General features: G+C 40.0%; 7 protein-coding genes across 7 annotated transcripts; 4 read left to right on the top strand and 3 right to left on the bottom strand.

The window, feature by feature from the left end:
- Positions 1–249: 249 nt before the first annotated feature.
- Positions 250–1,782, top strand: JH06_0355 (beta-ketoacyl-acyl-carrier-protein synthase 2; the record flags this gene model as incomplete). The annotated part of the gene is made up of 8 exons (XM_014674554.1): positions 250–351; positions 384–456; positions 488–582; positions 614–652; positions 682–758; positions 789–1,095; positions 1,246–1,584; positions 1,615–1,782. The coding sequence occupies 8 exons, from the start codon at positions 250–252 to the stop codon at positions 1,780–1,782; spliced, it is 1,200 nt and encodes a 399-aa protein (XP_014530040.1).
- Positions 1,576–5,259, bottom strand: JH06_0356 (hypothetical protein; the record flags this gene model as incomplete). Its single annotated transcript, XM_014674555.1, has 6 exons — positions 1,576–3,986; positions 4,017–4,128; positions 4,159–4,269; positions 4,299–4,445; positions 4,477–4,684; positions 4,715–5,259. 6 exons carry the CDS (start codon positions 5,257–5,259, stop codon positions 1,576–1,578), a joined length of 3,534 nt encoding a protein of 1,177 aa, XP_014530041.1.
- Positions 5,260–8,039: 2,780 nt separating this feature from the next.
- On the bottom strand, positions 8,040–8,423 carry JH06_0357 (NADH-ubiquinone oxidoreductase complex 1; the record flags this gene model as incomplete). Its single annotated transcript, XM_014674556.1, has 3 exons — positions 8,040–8,152; positions 8,189–8,282; positions 8,316–8,423. 3 exons carry the CDS (start codon positions 8,421–8,423, stop codon positions 8,040–8,042), a joined length of 315 nt encoding a protein of 104 aa, XP_014530042.1.
- A 107-nt stretch (positions 8,424–8,530) lies between these two features.
- On the top strand, positions 8,531–9,880 carry JH06_0358 (peptide deformylase; the record flags this gene model as incomplete). The annotated part of the gene is made up of 7 exons (XM_014674557.1): positions 8,531–8,588; positions 8,620–8,702; positions 8,734–8,827; positions 8,858–9,141; positions 9,172–9,555; positions 9,642–9,693; positions 9,726–9,880. The coding sequence occupies 7 exons, from the start codon at positions 8,531–8,533 to the stop codon at positions 9,878–9,880; spliced, it is 1,110 nt and encodes a 369-aa protein (XP_014530043.1).
- Positions 9,881–10,256: 376 nt separating this feature from the next.
- On the bottom strand, positions 10,257–13,103 carry JH06_0359 (chaperone HSP70; the record flags this gene model as incomplete). Its single annotated transcript, XM_014674558.1, has 1 exon — positions 10,257–13,103. One exon carries the CDS (start codon positions 13,101–13,103, stop codon positions 10,257–10,259), a length of 2,847 nt encoding a protein of 948 aa, XP_014530044.1.
- Positions 13,104–14,160: 1,057 nt separating this feature from the next.
- Positions 14,161–16,284, top strand: JH06_0360 (hypothetical protein; the record flags this gene model as incomplete). Its single annotated transcript, XM_014674559.1, has 1 exon — positions 14,161–16,284. The coding sequence occupies one exon, from the start codon at positions 14,161–14,163 to the stop codon at positions 16,282–16,284; it is 2,124 nt and encodes a 707-aa protein (XP_014530045.1).
- Positions 16,285–17,022: 738 nt separating this feature from the next.
- On the top strand, positions 17,023–18,368 carry JH06_2139 (hypothetical protein; the record flags this gene model as incomplete). The annotated part of the gene is made up of 3 exons (XM_014674575.1): positions 17,023–17,348; positions 17,383–18,052; positions 18,084–18,368. The coding sequence occupies 3 exons, from the start codon at positions 17,023–17,025 to the stop codon at positions 18,366–18,368; spliced, it is 1,281 nt and encodes a 426-aa protein (XP_014530061.1).
- Positions 18,369–18,450: the final 82 nt, after the last annotated feature.

The raw sequence follows: 18,450 nt of genomic DNA on the forward strand, positions 1-18,450 counted from the left end.
ACGATTCCGTTTTCCTTATAACACTTCAAAACGATATATGCAATCAAAATCAAAGCAATGACGAATGTTGCAAATAAGGCATCCATCGTCAGCAAGTAATAGAGGAAAGAAAAATGCTCAAACGGGGGATCGAACCCCAGACCTTCGCGTTATTAGCACGACGCTCTAACCAGCTGAGCTATTCGAGCACATTATCCTCTGTTTCACAGACTATAAAATGAAAACATTCTGCTTGTCCTTCAATTCCAAATGCATCGAGTCGTGATTACAGGTGTTGGTGCAGTTACTCCATTTGGAATCGGAATGGCACACTGTTACGAACAGCTATTGTTGGGTAGAACAGCTATTCATGTATTAAGTAAAAATGGTATGTTATGAAATAGAAACTTCAAGATCCTGAATTTGCGAATTGTAAATGTAAGATTGGTGCCACTGTTCCTCGTGAGGGAACTCCTTGTTGGTGGTATTACTCCTATAAATAGAGTAGATGCCTACAGTGCTAATTCCTATCATGTAACAGACAAAGCCACACAACCCGATGTTATTGGATATGCTGTTGCCGCCGCCACCGAAGCGTTAAAAGTACATTTTGGCTGCTAGTTTCAGTGAATAGGAATCTCAAGTTGGAGATTACTACTTGAAGGACAGGACAGTAGTCTAGTTCGATAGGATCTTATCTAGGGGGTATTCATTTCTACTGGAATCGGGAATATCCAAGAAATCGATGAAGCTAGTAGGTTTTTGACCAATGGAAAGAGGTATTGATTTGGTGAATTCATGATGATGAGATTAAGTCCATTTTTTGTTCCTCGGATCCTGAACAACTTGCCCGCTTCCAATGTGTCGATTCGCTTTGGCTTCACGGGTCCTTGTGTTAGCAACAATATGGCTTGTGCTTCTTCTGCATACAGTATATTAGAAGCGTTGCGATCAATCCGATCAGGAGAATGTGACTTTGCTCTTGCAGGTGGAACAGAAAGCTGTATTGGTCGTATCAGTTATAATGGATTTGGTTCAATGCATGCATTATCTACTCATTTTAATGATCATCCTGAAGAAGGCTCTCGACCGTTTGACAAACAACGTAATGGTTTTGTGATGGGTGAAGGAGGAAGTAAGGAAGAGAATTGGTTCATTATGCAGTTGTGTTGAGTCTGGAACAATTGGATCATGCAAAAGCACGAAACGCCCCAATTTTAATATCCAAACATATTTCGAGGATTATTTCCTTTACAAAACTGTGAGATTGTGAATGGAGCTGTGAACTGCGATGCGTATCATGTGACTTCTCCCATACCAGAAGGTGATGGTGCTAAACAGTCTTCATCTGTTTATTCTATGATTGATAGATGTATGGAGACAGTGTTGAGGAATGCTGGTGTTCCAGCGGAGGCAGTTGGATACATCAATGCACATGCGACTTCTACACAGATTGGAGATAAGGCAGAGATGATGGCAATTTCAAAAGTATTTCAGAACTGCCAGAAGAACCTCCGAATTTCGTCTACGAAAGGAGCGACAGGTCATTTATTAGGTGCAGCAGGTGCAATTGAAGCTGGAATCTGCGCATACTCTTTAGTTCATGTAGTATTGATGGAATGAAATGAGTCTGAGGGAAAGGCTCCGGGAACCCTGAATTTGAAAGAGACAGACATTGATTATGGATTTGATTTGATTCGAGAACAGACGACAATCAGTAAGGAATATGCTCTGTCCAATTCTTTTGGGTTTGGTGGAGTGAATGTAAGTCTTTTGATGAAGCGATTGTTGGTTATTTGTTGAATAAACATGAAACAATTGAGAGAAGTCTAATCGAACTGGTTTATTTCTTCGCTTTTGATCCTTCTCCTTCATGCCTTGGTTCAGTAATTCTTTCAGGATCATACGTTCGCTCTGACTCATTTTCATGACAGTTTCTTTCATCGTATCTTTATGATGATTTGCCAAACTCGATATGAATTGAATCATGGCATTTCGATCACAGGCATCATTCACACTCATTCTCACACATACTCGGACACTCACTTCAAATCCATCTCCTTCACTCACACGTTCACAAACACGTAACAAGCACAACAATTCATCTCCTTTCATCATGGGGATCAAAGGAGGAATCACGAGAAACACATTCAATCTCGTTACTCTAAGCAACAGATCACAGTGTACTTCTGAAAGTACTGTTAAGGCAAATGAATACACTTTAAGTGAGGCTCTCAGACATTCAGGAGAAGATAATGGTGAGAACAAAATCAGCATGATTTCTGTCATATTGTTGAACAACCAATTTGCTGGTAGGATCTCATATTCCATCAAATTCATACTCACCAGTTGACGAATTGATTGTTCAGTTTGTAACTCCCGAAGGCGTTTCACTGATAAGTCTGAAGCAACTCGGAATACAATCTCACTCTTCAGAAGCTGTAGACATTCCTTAACAGAGTTCATTTCTATTTCTGACAATTCTTGAGTACTCAACATATCCACTATTCTTGCCATGACAAATTCCTTGACAATTTCTGCATCACTCATTGTTACTAAGGCTTTGATCAGCATTAATTCTTCCTTCACGCAATCACTCCAACATTCCTTCACACATCGCAACACTTTCCACAATCGGCTTCCTATTGAGGGAGTTTCATTGTGGATATGAGTTAGAGGAGAATAAGCAAATGGATCTGAAGGAGAAAAATCATTAAGCTGTGGGGGAGTACTTCGTAAGGGAGTTTCATTGTGGATATGAATGGTACGTTCGTCGCAAGTACTTGACTCATCCCAATTCTCAGAATAGTCTGTTTTGACAGGTTGGATAGGAGCTTCATCATCCCAGTCATCCGTCTCAGAAACAGTGGGTTGGGTTATTCTGTTAGGAGCTTGTGTTGGCTCTGCAGGAAGTGGTTCACTAATTGATTCATTGATGGTAGGAGTTTCGTTGACAGACGTTTCATTGGCAGGAGTTTCATTGGCAGGAGTTTCGTTGACAGGCGTTTCGTTGACAGGCGTTTCACTGACAGACGTTTCATTGGCAGGAGTTTCGTTGACAGGCGTTTCATCATCAACAGTGTGTTCAAAACCAGTTGGTTGATTATCAGGCGACTCATCAAGTTTGGGTACATAATCCAGAACTCGAAGACGTCTCTCTCGAGTACGTCGCTCTATCTCTTCCTCATCATCGGTGAACCCTGTATGAATCTGCTTCTCTGTTCGTACAAGTCCAGGTTGAGAGGCTCTTGATACCCTTCTCGTCTTCACTGAACTCTCCTTCTTCTCATCACCTTTCTCAACTCTATTCTCTCGTGGAGCATCCTTCTCTCGACTCTTCTCCTTCTTACTCTTTTCATTCCTCTCAACACTACTCTTGCCGACTGCTGATAAAGTCCCACAATTCTCTATCTCTTCACTCACTTCCCAGTTATCAGGATTCATACATAACTCCTTCATACCACGTTGTCGAATCTCTTTCAATTCCTCTGATTCACCTGGAATCATAACACTCCCAAAATAGGACGGATTTCTGGCAAATACAGAACAGATAGAACACAACAAAGTCACACAATTTGAGCGCAGAATCCCAAAATCGGGACTTGTTCTATCACAAGAAGTGATCACAGAATATAGAACAGATAAGGCATAATTACAGAAATCGCTACATATTTCGTCATTCTCAAAAACACCTATATTCTTGCAAATCCAAGTACAGGCAGCAATTCGATACAGGTCATCATTCTGAACACGATTCAACAAAACTATACATTGCGCCATTTGCGCCGGTTGGGTTACAATTGTCGTAAATGCTGCAAGAACCATCATTTGAGGACTCTCTGTAAGGAGTTTCATCCACGAGCTGACCAAAGTCTCTCGATTCGTACTGTTGGCTTCCAGAATCAGATTCTCATATCGTGATGAGTGTGTGATGACCCATGTCGTAACTTGTGCAGCTGCTAACGCAGACTGCGAGATGAGCGTTTTGTAAAGAGAGAGATAGGCATCTAATCATGATACTGATCGTCTCAACCTACTGTCTGCTGACCAACATGAATGCTCAAACACTGTGAGAATACAAGCAATTATTGAATCTAATCCAGAATTGTCTAGAGGGAGTTTCATCAGATTACGAATGGCAGAAATAATCTAGATTATTGTCAATATATTCAGAAGTACTTGAAGTTCATATTCATCAAAGAGAGTATGATTACTGGACTTATCGTCTTGTAACGAAGCATACACAGATACCAGCTCGCGAACAAGACACACTCCAATTATCTGAACTCTCTCTATTGAGGCAACACTAAATACATGACCGCAAAGTCGTAATATTTCGCGTACAAAAGTATGACAATTTTTGTCCTATCAATAATCATATTGTTTTTGGTACTTACAGATATAGGGACCATTTTGATCAACTCTAGAATCACCATATAGCAACCCTCCAGTGCCACAAGAATGGTCTATTTCTATCATTCCAAAAATAGTACCTACTTGCCAAATCCAACTCGGAACTTTCACATCCAATGTTGGTTTCTCACTGTTCCACAGCGGGCACAATGGCGTGTCCCCCAGGATAGGCAGGGTGAGTGTTTGGAGACAAGCCCATAAGTCTGTTGGTGTGGGTGAGCGATTCAACACAGTTTGAATGAGATCCAGAAACAACTCCACAGTAACATTCACACTGTCAGCATCATCAGAGCTAAGAATCAGTTTTGAAGACATTGCCTACACGACACTCAATTGATGGAGCTGAAGACAACGTAACAGCAACCAGGAAGGAGGAGAGAGAAATGGAACGAGAAGTTGGAGAGAGGAAATAGCTGCCTGTTGAAGAATGATATCTGGACTATTTATAGCATTCCAGAAATATGAAAGAATTTGATCACTGAGAGAATGCGCCGGATCCTGTTCAACAAGAACAGCCATGAGCGATAGAACCGCAGGAGTAATGGCAATCTGAGGAAGAATCTGAACTAACAAAGTCAAGCCAGATCGATTAGAAGCGAATGGAATAATTAAAGCAGTCATCTTAGCAATGATTTCAATCACAGGATTCCTTCCTTCATCATCCAGAGATGTGACACAATGCGTGCAATATGCCAAAATCCAATCCAAATCCCTCTCAGTTAAGTATTCAGCACTATCAGCACATGATCGAATACACTCTAATTCCTCTGAAGAAGTATGTATCCTCAGATCCTCTAATGAGCAAGTTCTCATTCTCAAGAACACACTCATTCGAACATAAACATTCCCTTCCACTTCTACACTCATTTCACTCAATCGAATAAGAGATTCTTCCGCCAACAATCGATTCTCCTCATCCGTACTGGACAGAGCACTTGTTATCACATCTCTCACAATTCCCACCCACTGTTGGGATTCCAAAAGATGTCCTGATTCTTGTATTGACATTAAGAGGCGATGAAACAAACAACAGATTCGATGGGCCATGACGGATTTGACAACTTCCTCATTCGAAGTGTTTGTATCTTGGTGGAAGGATGCAATAATCACGGTTATCATCTGATTCCGAATGACATCTGAAGTTAGATTGAAGAATCGACAAAACATCTCTCTAGCAACTGTAGCCAACTGATCACAACATGTCTTCTCCACATCAAGAATCCAAGAAAAGTTCTCTCTCCAGGATCGAGCAATCAACTGCCAATAAGTACGAGTCACATCAGTCAATGACGAGGGAACCTCTGTCAGGATAAGCGAGTGAGTAACTGACTGAAGAATAAACGAGGAGAGCATATCAGAGAGAACATGATCAGGAAGAGAAGCAAGAATAGAGAGAAGAAGCGAAACAGGAGTAATCCATAGGAGGGGTTTCAGTGATAGGACTGAAAGAAACACCGTAGCTGCAAAAATCATTTCATTTATAAGAGTGTCAAAAAGAGGAGAGTATTTGGTAAACAGATCACGTCGAACTGTTACACAGAGTAAACATGCTTCTAAAATAGGGACTATTTCTGTTAATGATAGACTTAATTCTTGTTCCATTAGTGGTTGGCCAGCTTGCATTCCTGCTATTGCCACCGTCATTCCATCAACAATAGTTTTCAACGACGATTGTAACATATCCAAAATACCCTCGAATTCCGGCAGCATCCAAGAATCGTCTAGAATTCACAGAATCTCATCAAGGTCACCTGAAACCAGACAAGCACTCAGCAAATAGAAGGAAGCAACTCGAGAACAACTGTACTGAGATCGAGCCAGAAATGATTGAGAAGGATCAGTAATGTGAGCAGTAAGAGCTACATACAGTGACTGGAGCGTGTGAACCTGATCAAGGACCGTAGGTATGGCGAGAGGTGATTGAGAGGTGAAGGTAAGAAGAAGGAGATCTCGAATCAGACGTGTGAGATTGGTGAGTGGATCATACTAGAAGTGATTCTGTAGATAAGACCCTACAGATAGATCCTGAGACATTTCAACAACTTGAATCTGAGACTGAAGAGTTGATAAGAGTTGTTGAATCCATGAAGAGATCAATGAAGAAGACGAAACAGCAATAAGAAAGAAGGCTCGCTCTGCTGTGTCTCGACAAATTTGGGACGGATCGATTAGAGAGAGAATGAGAGAATCAATCAATGATTCATTCACAAGATCGCCTTCGATTCCAATCAGGGAAGAAACTCCCTCAAGAACAAACATACGAGAATCATGATTTGATTGATAAACACGAACTAATTCAGTTAAGAGAGTATGATGCAATTGAGGTGATAGTGATTGACGAAGATTCGAAAGGAAGGAAGAGAGAGAAGAGGAAAGAAGAGGAGATTTATCAGCAAGAGTAAACAAAGATTGGAGAAAGAGTTTGAGATTGTGTTCAGTAATTTGATTAGATTGATAATCAAATACCACTAAACAAATTTCCAAAATGGCTTGAATAAAGTCCTTATCGTTCGTATTTAAAAAGTCTAAGAGTTGATTAAGCACAGTTTCTCTCATTTCTTCCTTAGACTGACTTGATATGATAACAAGATTCAACAAGGAACCAATCGTATGAATCAGAGATTTCGCTATTCAATCACTCCAATATAGCAACCTTACAATCTAATTTATACATGGCTACTAATTCATTGATGATATCACCTACAGAAAGAGACGAAATGGGCCGATTCTGTAAACACTCACAGAAGGCAATGAGACAATCACACACTGCATTCTGGGTATTCTGCATAGATAACTGGTTGATGAGAAGTCGCTTCAGTGACGTCATATGATTGGAATACTGTTTTTCTGTAGAAACCCGTTGAATATAAGGAAGAATCACTTTAATATATTCACATCCAGCATTCATTTCAGCAACCTTTTCTTAAGCCAGCACATTAATGAGTACAGAAGCACAGTGTTTGATTCTAAGTGAGAGGCTAATATACGAATCCATTGAAGATAGAACAGCCGAATTTTCATGCTGAATGAAGACAATAAGCACTTGAAAACACAATGCCCTAACAAAAGTATCTGATTTTCCTTGTATTCGCTTTATACAACTCTCTACATCTCAAAAATGAAACAAAATCGACTTAACAGAACTGAGTAATCAACTCCAGAGAGAATGCAATAGACTTCACTACAATGAATGAGCAATTTTCGGTTTGCTAGGTTTAGAAGTTGGTGACCTATATAAAGAAACAACACAACGACTCACTTCGTTTTCCCTTAATGCTAGATAGAAGCATTTCCTGGAACCTATGATATAATTCCATCAACATAATCTCACTTTTCATATGACTGAACAATAGATGGTGCATCGGCCGATGAAAGGAGTTGATTCAGAGTTGATAATGCTTGAAAGTAATCCAACTGCAAGACCATCAAATCCTTTTCAGTTTTCATCTTTTCACCTACATTCCGAGTCAATAAGATACCATACACTTCGAAACAGTCACCTGAAGAGATGACAGGCATTCGGAGATCGAATTCATCTTTCCACAGTGAAACTGTGATCAAATTAGGTCTAACCAAATCTACACCTAACATGTCTGTATACTAATTTATAGGATTAACAAACAAAGTACGATAGACACTTACTAGAATTAGTGCTTGGGAACATATTTGTATCTCTGGCCACAGTACTGACAACGATTAACACCTCCATTGGGTCCATTCATTCTCAGATACTGCATAGGATGACCCATAGGACCACAACCTACAAAATCAGAATCTGAATTGCACACAACCGTACCTCCATCACAAATGATCGCAGGCTCACTAACTTCAATAACAGGCGTTTGAGCTAGTCTCCACTGGGCATCGGAGTGTTGTTTATTATCAGCCTTCTACAACGATAATGAACCTTTGAAATTGCTCACAGGATCAATCTCCAAAGTTCTGTAAGCAAAAGCACGAGAAACGATTGGAGTGATCACATTTCTCGATTTTACGAGATTCGGCACAGTATTCTTCAGAAGGAAGGCCATGGCTTTCTGATAAATGGAAACAATAGGTTCTCTCGTCAGATTTGCTGAATAATCGTGAGTATCGTCTATGATCCATTACCCAACTGTGCATTATAGAAATCTATTAAATGTACAAATCGACTCGTCCATGGAAAATACTGAAAGTCGCAGGGTTAGGAGAAAGAGGTATACTGAAGATGTTAGTATTGATACCTAGTTCTGCGACAACGGTGTGTCACAATCAAAGATCCAACTTCCGATGAAATTCAAGAGTTTGCCCTGAATGCCATGTTCACATGTGTACGTATATTGGATCTAGAACAATCGATAGTTACAGAACAATGCGTTTGGTCTTTCAGCTCCTCAGCTGTATCGTCCAATTCGAATGTTTGTTACTCGTGATTATACAAGTATTCCGGATCCCTGTACTGTCTAGTCATCGAATTGACAATTAGCAAAATTGACACCGCAGCAGCATCTTCAGTTGCCGCTCCTTCCCTACTTTAACCCTAAAATTGAGATGAAATCACGACGATTAATGGGAGAATTTGAGGCGTGTCTCAGTGATCCGTGGAATGTTGCTTTTGTGGCTCGTCCACAAACTATTGGTATCAGCTACATTGATGGATACGGAAAATACAGAGAAGAAGAGTTAAGTGGATGGCATGCCCAGGTGTTTCAACATGAATATGACCATTTAGATGGAAAAACAATGGCAGACATGTGTACACAACCAGCTGTAAGAATGGGGAGGAGAAATACCGATTAGCTTTATATGACAAAGAAACAGTACTCCAAGTGTGAAGAGTATTCGAAATCTCTTAAGGACATCCCAGAATATGACACATTAGTGAAAGCATCGCAACTCTTGAGCGATGGCGGGTACTGGGGACCTGAAGCAGAAGGAACCATCCTTCCTGAGGATATCAATATCGATGCTCTAAAAATTCAAATGCAGCTTTTTTTGAAGAGGTTTGGAAATGGGACCGAAGAGAGTTCTGAGGACTTCCAAGAACTTGTTAACAAAGTGATACAAAGTAAGGAGAGGAACGGTGTTTCTTCCGATGCAACAGAGGAAATTGTTCATTACCACTGTTTGTTTCTAACAATTTGTGAATATTCCAATTTAAATGTTCTGCAAGAAATGCTAATTGTTTTTCTAAATTCCCGCGGAATATTTTTAACGTTTTGTGAACCATTCATAATTTCGTTATCATGGGTTTTTGTGATTTCCCTAAGGTTAACAAGACTGCTGGTCTTATTCTGTTCATTGTGAACATCATCTTCCCTGGTATCATTTGTTGCGGAGATGTGAAATTATAGGTATTGGAACTATTATCGGTGCCATCATTAACGAGGGTGGTTGCGATTGTGGTATGGTCTTCCAGGGTATTTTGACCTGTATTTGTGCCACTTTCATTCTCGGCTGGATCTGGTCCATCTATGCTGGTTACAAGATTTTTGCCCAGTCTTCGTAATTCATTTGAGTTGTCATTGTTTGTTCGAAACTGTTGATAGTGGAGTTATTCAAGTTGTGTTCAAATAGCAGGAATAGTATTTTTTTTATTGTATTTGTGGGGCTGAATTAACTGACGACTATTTTTCATCTTTATTTTTAGTTGTGGGTATCAAAGAACTATAAAATACAAGTGTAGTTCGATATTCTCTGTCATTGAAGTGTTTTTACGAATAATCAGTTTACATGGATTTCTAGTTGTGCAGTGTTCGAAGAACAAGTGTTTAGTGGATAGTAATAGAACCGATCATTCAAAGGGTTTACATAAGATGAAGAGTTCGTAACATCGCTAGCAGTCTAATAACAAACATGAACTAGTACGCAAATAACTTTAACCATTACCCAGCCTGAATTTGGATTAGTGAGTTGTATACTTGATGATTCATAACGTTTCCTGTTTTGCTATCAATACACACTACTTCTAGTGTGCCTCCAACAGATAGATAGAACGTAATAGTAAAGGTAGATTCTCCACTTGGTAAAGGATGTTCATTCTTAAAACAATACTCCTGAACCATCGTGCATTCACTAATTGGTTTTGTTCCACCAGTCTCATTTGATTGCTGGTCATTCCATTGGTAGATAATAGAATATATTTTGTCAGGGTAATCTTCATCACTTGAGAATGTAATCGGCTCACTCTCACAAGGAATTTGAGTTCCTCTAGGTAGGAGAATTATAACTTGATCATCACTCAATCTCAAACCATAAGAATAAGAGATGATATCATGAACAATATCTGGCCTTCGAGCAATGGACAAAGCTCCTTGAGCCACACTGGTTTCAGGATTGATACTTGGAAAAATAGCATTATGAAAACGACTATGCAATGCTTCTTTCACAGCCAATATACGAGAAGAGCCACCCACCATTAACACTCTTTTAATCATACCAAGAGATCGACCAGGCTTATTCATCAAGCGATTAAGACAATGATTAATACGATCCATACATAAATTATTCACAATTACGTTCAAATCAGCTTGTGTGAAAAAACGAGTTTCATCATCATCCACAATATCACTTAAATCAATTTCACATCCTGATGTCACTGACAGTTGTATCTTCATATCTTCACATACAGCAAGAAGTCGAGATTTGCATCGATCTCTCAACGACGACAAATCCAAATTGTCAACCCTTCTACATACCTCCTTTCGTATCTCAAGATCGATATCATATCCTCCCAGTTTAGGATCACCGTCTGTATCAATCACTGAGAATTCGCCATTACCATCATAATTCAGTAATGACAGATCCAGGGTTCCTCCTCCAAAGTCAAATACGAGCATTTTATCATTCAAAGCCACTTCATTCTGGTGATCAAAACACCATGACATAGCTGCCGCTGTCGGCTCTATAATGATTGCTTTTACATCGAGTCCTGCCATTCTAGCAGCTTCTTTAATTGCTCCTCGTTGATTCTCCTTATAATTGGCTGGAACTGTCACGAAGCAATCTGTTACTGGAGCATCATTACGAGCATCAGCATCAAATTTGATCTTACGGAAAAGTTCTGCTGCTACTTCAATAGGACTCACTTGACGACCATCACCCGACACGACAAATCGAGGATAACCATCAGCTCCACGAACCACTTCACATCCAAAGATATCCTTTGTTTCCAGAGCATTGTACTGATCCCACGTGAGTCCAAGAATTCTTTTCACACAGGATACACTGTATGTGCTCCGTGCCTGTTGCCTTCTCTTCTTCACAACTGTTGCCGTTAATATTCGGTTTCCCAAATATTCAACCAATGAAGGGAATCCACAAAGACCTTGTTCTGTATTATCACTAATTTGCTCTGCATTTCCATTCTTGAGTAGAAAGGCAACAGAGTTGGATGATCCAAAATCAATTGCAAGAATTGAACCACTCTTCTGAGAACCATCATAATTTGATTCTACTGCTGAATACTGAATTGCTACTGGACTCTTAGATATCACCTTTCCATCCATCCACTCACCATCATAGATCACTTCTCCTTTCTCATTCATTTCCTTACCAATTCCATGTCTCATACCATTCTTCCATTCTCCAGTATACAAACAATAACCACAGAATTCACTTCCAAATCCATACCGAGTACCATTCTCCCAACTACCAACATACAATGCACTCTCTCCATCACTTCCATACTCTGTTCCTTCTCCATCTCTATAGCCGTTCCTCCAATCTCCCAAATACAGTTTCTTTCCGTTATTTCCATACTCCGTTCCTTTTCCTCCTCGAACGAATCCTTTCACTATCTCCCCTTCAAATCCTCCTTCATATACTTTCATTCCATTATCATCATATTCAACCATCAAATCTTCTGTCCATTCTCTCAGTACTCGCATCACTCTTCCATTCTCATATACGCATTCTCGCTTCACCCTTCCTCTTTCGTACTCAAAGCATCTTCCATTCTTCAGTAATCCATATTCATCATATTCACTCACACTTAACACTTCCCCCCTCCTATTTATTTCTGAATAGAACCCTTTCATTCCTAGCATTCGAGGATAACGACTGAACCCATTCACCACATCTCCATACCACACTCCTTCATACGCCTTCTTTCCATTCCTAAGATACACTCTCATTAATCGCCTGTCAGTAAACTCTCGAATTGTTCTCGTTTTTATTCCATTCTCATATTCACATTCACTCTTCACTCTTCCATTTTCATACTCAAAGCATCTTCCATGCCTTCTCCATTCAACATCAAATCCACTTATACTCAACAGTTCTCCATCACTGCGTATCTCTTCAAACATTCCATCCAGATCTCTACTCGCTATAACTGTCGAATAACGCTTTCCGCTTCGATAAAATCCTCTCCATTTCTCTTTTCCAAAGTCATATTCAGTCCACATTCCAACTTCTCTTCCTCCCTCCAATCTTCCTCTCAACACAATGCTTCCGTATCTGTCTGTTTTTATCACTTCTCCTTCACATTCATCATTCACAAACATTACTTGCATATACGGGGTTCCATCTTCCCTTTTAATTGAACCAACTCCTTCTTTCTTTCCATTAACTAGGTTAATAGTCATGGTATACCCCTTATATGGGACTGAAAATCGAACAATTGCCTCTCCATTCCCTTTATCATCGGATTTTACAACTTCCACCTTCTCAATCTCATAATCACCAAGGAATGGGAAAGACGAAGAATTGATAACACTAACGTTTCCCATATCTATATTTAAAAAGTATGTAGATCTTTTATAAGTCCCAAGTGTAGATACCAAGTCTGATGTCACTAGATATTGATATAAATAATGGAGAGGCTACCTAAATGAATATGCGACTCAAAACTTGGTGGCAGAAACGATAATAAATGAGTGTTCACCTGGTTTGTTATGGTTTATAACGAAGACCTATTCAGTTTATTTCGATTCGTACTCACAGCATGTATATTGTTATTTAGTACTCTCTATTCATTCTTATAAAGCACATATATCTGAATGGACTCCATTATGAGACATACGATGAATCTGCAATTGGGTGGGTAGAAAAGAGCAAGTTCAGAAGTTCTATTACTCTATTCGCCCACAATTCCTATTGCATTGTCTATGTCGGTACGAATTGCAACCATAACATGGAATTACTTTGGCACATTATCCCATTCCTATAGTACTAATTATTTCCCAAATATAAGTGAACTACAGAGAAGGAAAAGACTACATACAATTAAATGTCTACAGGATCAAGTGTTGCTTTCTATCCATTTTGCAGGGACTATCCAAGAATAAGACGTGCTGTCTCAAGTAGATATGAATCTACTAGGATAGTTTCTTTCCCCCTCATAAAATAGTTACGTCTGAAAATAATATACAACTACATTCTGTGAGCTTCGAAAGGAAGAGATAATACCACATCTGACCTGTCATAGGTAATAACCTGAAGGATATAGAAAAGTTCCTATATAGTTTCGAATCATTTCGATACCATATTCCGCCGTGCTTAGATTATCAAATGGATGGCAGTTACTATTATTCCATAATTCGCGAATATCAGTATCGCTGATATTCACACTGTTGTAGCGAAGATTCTTCCCGTACTGCTTACCCGTTTTGAAGAAAAGTGGAACATTCAAATTCAAAACAGTCGAATACGGAAGAAGGAATATCAGTACCGGTGGGAGCAGCGACACCAAGTTCAGAATTTGTAAGTTTGGTGAAGCACTCAATCTCTTGCCAATGCGATTTCGGCAAGTGTGCTATTCCTGAATGTGCTATTCTTCAACGGATCATGGCATTTCTCTCTCCTGCCGTAGCGCAGAAACGAAATCGCATTGACCAGCAAGTTTACGGCCGAAAACGAACTCGAGTGCAGGCGGTCTCGAAGAGGGGTCAGACACATGCCACCAAAGTTATTCATCGGACACATGTCCCTCCTCCCAAGGGCGAATTCATTCATAATCATGTAGAATATTCTATTAGTCGATCTGGTAATTACAGACCACTACTTTCAACCCTAACGAAAGTTGAACTGAATCAATATATACAATACTTAAGGTCTCGAAGTATTCAAACGTACTACGGTCCTCTCCTTCAGTTGCTCATGCAACACAAGGATAATCATGGAATCTTCAACACTCCTGTCAATCCAGAGACTCAGAACCTCCCAACTTATTATTCGATAGTTGAGCATCCAATGGATTTGGGAACGATTCGCGATAATCTGATGTGTGGACGGTATCAATTCCCTCGTGATCTTATCTATGATATTCGATTGGTATTTCAAAATGCAAAGAAATTTAACCCTGAAACACACTTTGTGAATCAATGTGCCACTCAGATGCTAAAGACTTTGGATGTTGAGTTAGAAAAAGTTCGTTCACGATACGAACAAAATCGGATAACACAGTACAATCACACTTGTAGCAGTTGTCGTGGATACCCTTGTCTGATCTGTGGTGAGAAGTGTTTGAAGTATTCACCTCCTGTGTATGTGTGTGACGGTGATTGTAGGGAGAGGATTCTTCGTAATACAACGTACTATGTGATTCGTGGTAAGAAGGGAAGATACTGTCCAAAGTGTTATGCGAAGAAAGTAGTTGGAATGGATAAGACAGAGCGCAAGAATCTATTTGTTCGAAAGAAGAATGATGAGGTGTTTCCTGAGTCATGGGTACAGTGTTCTCGATGTCATGAGTGGATGCATTGTGTATGTGGTTTGATTCATCCACGTGAGGTTACCAGTTCGTATGTTTGTCCTCTTTGTCTGGCTGCTGATCCTCATCGTGTACCACGACCTGAACAGGGTTCTCCTGCAATTCATTCGTGTCCTCTGAGTGATTTCCTCACTGCTCAAATCAATCATTGTGTGGATGAAGAAATGAAGAAGCAACCACCACGAATGCGATTAACTGATGCTGCTCTTAACCAGTTGAAAGCTTCGTTGATTGTTCGAGTTGTGAGTAATATCACTTCCTCAGTTACTCTGAAGAAGCAGTTAGCTCCGTTGTTTACATCTGATTACAGTAATACTCTCTCAATTCCTTATCAAAGCAAATGTATTGCATTCTTCCAGCATCGTGATGGTGTGGATATTCTTCTCTTTGTGTTGTATGTGCATGAGTTCGGAGATCAGGTTATTCCTCCGAATCGTCGCTGTATTTACATCAGTTATCTTGACAGTGTTCATTTTCTTACACCTCGTTATCTCCGAACTCCTATCTATCATTGCATACTCAATTCGTACCTTCAATATGCTAAGACGAATGGCTACTGTCGTGCTCACATCTGGGCTTGTCCTCCTTCTCGGGGAGACGATTATATCTTTTCCCATCATCCCCGTGATCAACGTACACCGAATGCAGATCATTTGATTGGTTGGTATCGTAATCTTCTTGCTAAGGGTGTGGATTCGGGTGTAATCAGTCATGTAACCTGTCAATTAGACCAACTTCTTCATATGAACGCAGTATGGTCGAATAATGCGGAGTTAAATCAACGACAGATTCGTTGTTTCAGTGTACGGGGTCTCACAGAAGGGGAGTTACCTGAAGCAGTACTAGAACGCGTGCTCTCTACAACATCAACTGTTACTCAAGATGTCTCATCTGACTATGAGTCTGAGAATGAGAATCCAAGTGAATCTGAATTGTCATCTGACACATCCACAGTTTCCACGATTTCTACTTCCACTCCTCTTCCTCAATCAAGTGATATTTCTCCTCGACCAGCAGCACGAGCAGTTCCATCTGGTTTTTTGACAGAATTAGAGCGAGCCCTCCTAACAACTGTTCCATACTTTGAAGGTGACTTCCTTCCGTACATTGGAGAGGATCTTCTTAAGGAGATCTATCAGGAGAGTCTCAAACCCAAACCCACTCGAAGTGTCAGTGCATTTGTAGTGAGTAATTCATAGGTCTTGTCTCATGTGTCTTCTGTCTCTTCCTCTTCTAAAAGCAAGGCAGAACTGCGTGAGCGATTGCTTCAGGAGAACATCCAGCAACTGCCTTCTGAGTTCCTTCGCAAATACGCCAAATCGATGCTGGAGAATCCATCAAGGTTTATGATTGTGTACTTACGACCTTACTGTTCACGATGTGGAGAGATCATTGTAGGAGAGGGAGTACGGTGTGATGAATGCTTCCAGTCAAGAACTCCGTTCTTCTTGTGCTCGAAGTGTATGAGACGAGTATGAGTATCAAGAATTTCGTAATTACTAGACAGTGTATCACCCTCATCCTCTTACTTCCATTACAATGCCTCCATTGGTCCCAGTAAGAGAGCGAGATCCTCGTATTTCGTATCCCTTTCTGGACAAGCGTCATGAGTTCTTACGGTTGTGCCAAGGAAACTTCCTCCAGTTTGATACGCTCCGGCAATCGGTTCTTTCAACTTCTCTCGTATTGGAATTCATTTTTCACAAGGTTCCTGATCCCTTTTTGGACATGTGTGATGCATGTGAGCGGGTGTTGTATGACGAGTATTATTCATGTGTGCATAATGATGACTATCGGTTGTGTAAAGAGTGTTTGAATAAGGATGGTGGGATCCATTCCAAGAATCATCTTGGGAAAGAAATCAAAGAGGAGTAGTTGATGTCTTTTATATGGTTAAGGTGTTTGTTTTTAAATTTTCTTTGGCAATCCTACATTTCATGGACGAACAAGTAGAATTGCCCAAGTTCACGGAGGAGAAGCGGATCGATTCGCATCAAGTCATTATGGCAAAGTATTCGCATGATGGCAAGGTCCTCGCTACTGTGAACGTTGATTATTCAATTTCGATCTGGGACAGTCATGATATTCTTGTGGACACATATGAGCTATCGTTCTTTCATACTCGTGGAAATACGAGACAAAACTCCTATCATGCAATCTTCTTGGATTGGTCAGCTAGTAGTAAATACCTCTACTACATCGTAGACTGCAGTGGGTTTCTTATTGATATTTTTGGGTCCAAGAAGATCTGTCACAATTTTACGTATGTTCCTACTTGTCTGATGGATTATTGGTAGATTTGATCAAGTGTTAAACTCATTCTCGTGCCATCCTTCCGAAGATCGGCTATGCATCGTGACTTGTCTCGATAGATTGATTGAATTAAATATTAAAACGGATTCACACACTCTCAAGATGTGTTACCGAGATCTCATCAAATTGGAAGCCACCAAGAAAGGAGTCATTCCGTCCTATGCCCAGTATACAGATATTGATGGGTTAATTCTTCTTTGGTTGAATGGAAACATCTTCCTGATTAATGATCAGGGTCAGGTTGTTCGAAGTGTAGCGATGAAGCAATCACAACCTTTGCAGCATCGAATCCATATTGATACAGAACGACGTATTTGTATTGTAGCGTGTCGGAATGAACTTTATACACTCTCGTTACCTGATTTGGAAGTAATTTCATCTTATCGAGATTCTGTGAACGATTCTCCATGGAGAGCTATTGATTACTTCCATAGTTGTCAAGTTATCTTAGCTATTCCAGAGAATTTTGTCTTGGATGGTCCTGTATTCTATCTGCTAACAGCTGAAGGAGAATTGGAAGTATCGATTTGTCGAGATCCTAAACAGAGGTTATTTTGGGGTGAAGTTCATCCTTCTGGGAGGAGTATTCTGTTCTGTTCTGAGCAAGGGGAATTGATTCTGTTTCGATTGGAGGAGAAGGGATTTCAGTGGCATGTGAGAATTCGTGTGTTTATTCATTTTTTAGGGACCTATGTATCCTTACAATTTTACTTATCTAAAGAAAAATGAGATTGGACCATCGAGTGTTGATGATGGCTTTGAAGCACTGTATTTTCCCACAATTGGCCAAGATGGTTTGATTTGTGAACATTCTCATCCTATTGATATCAATGAAGGATTCAAAACACCTCCCACGCCTTTTCCTGTTGAATTAGTACCAGGACAAGAAGAGGATAAGCTGTTACATAGTGATCATGTATTACCTCCTATGATGAGTGATTTGTATGGCACCCATTTCTATGTTAGTTGAAAACAAAGTGTGTTTTTCATAGATCATTGTATGATTCGATCCACGTATTAGATTTATACTGTTCTTCCATCATACAAGACCA

Source organism: Blastocystis sp. subtype 4, assembly GCF_000743755.1.
Source record: "Blastocystis sp. subtype 4 strain WR1 chromosome Unknown seqid_0006, whole genome shotgun sequence".
Classification (NCBI taxonomy): Eukaryota; class Bigyra; order Opalinata; family Blastocystidae; genus Blastocystis; species Blastocystis sp. subtype 4.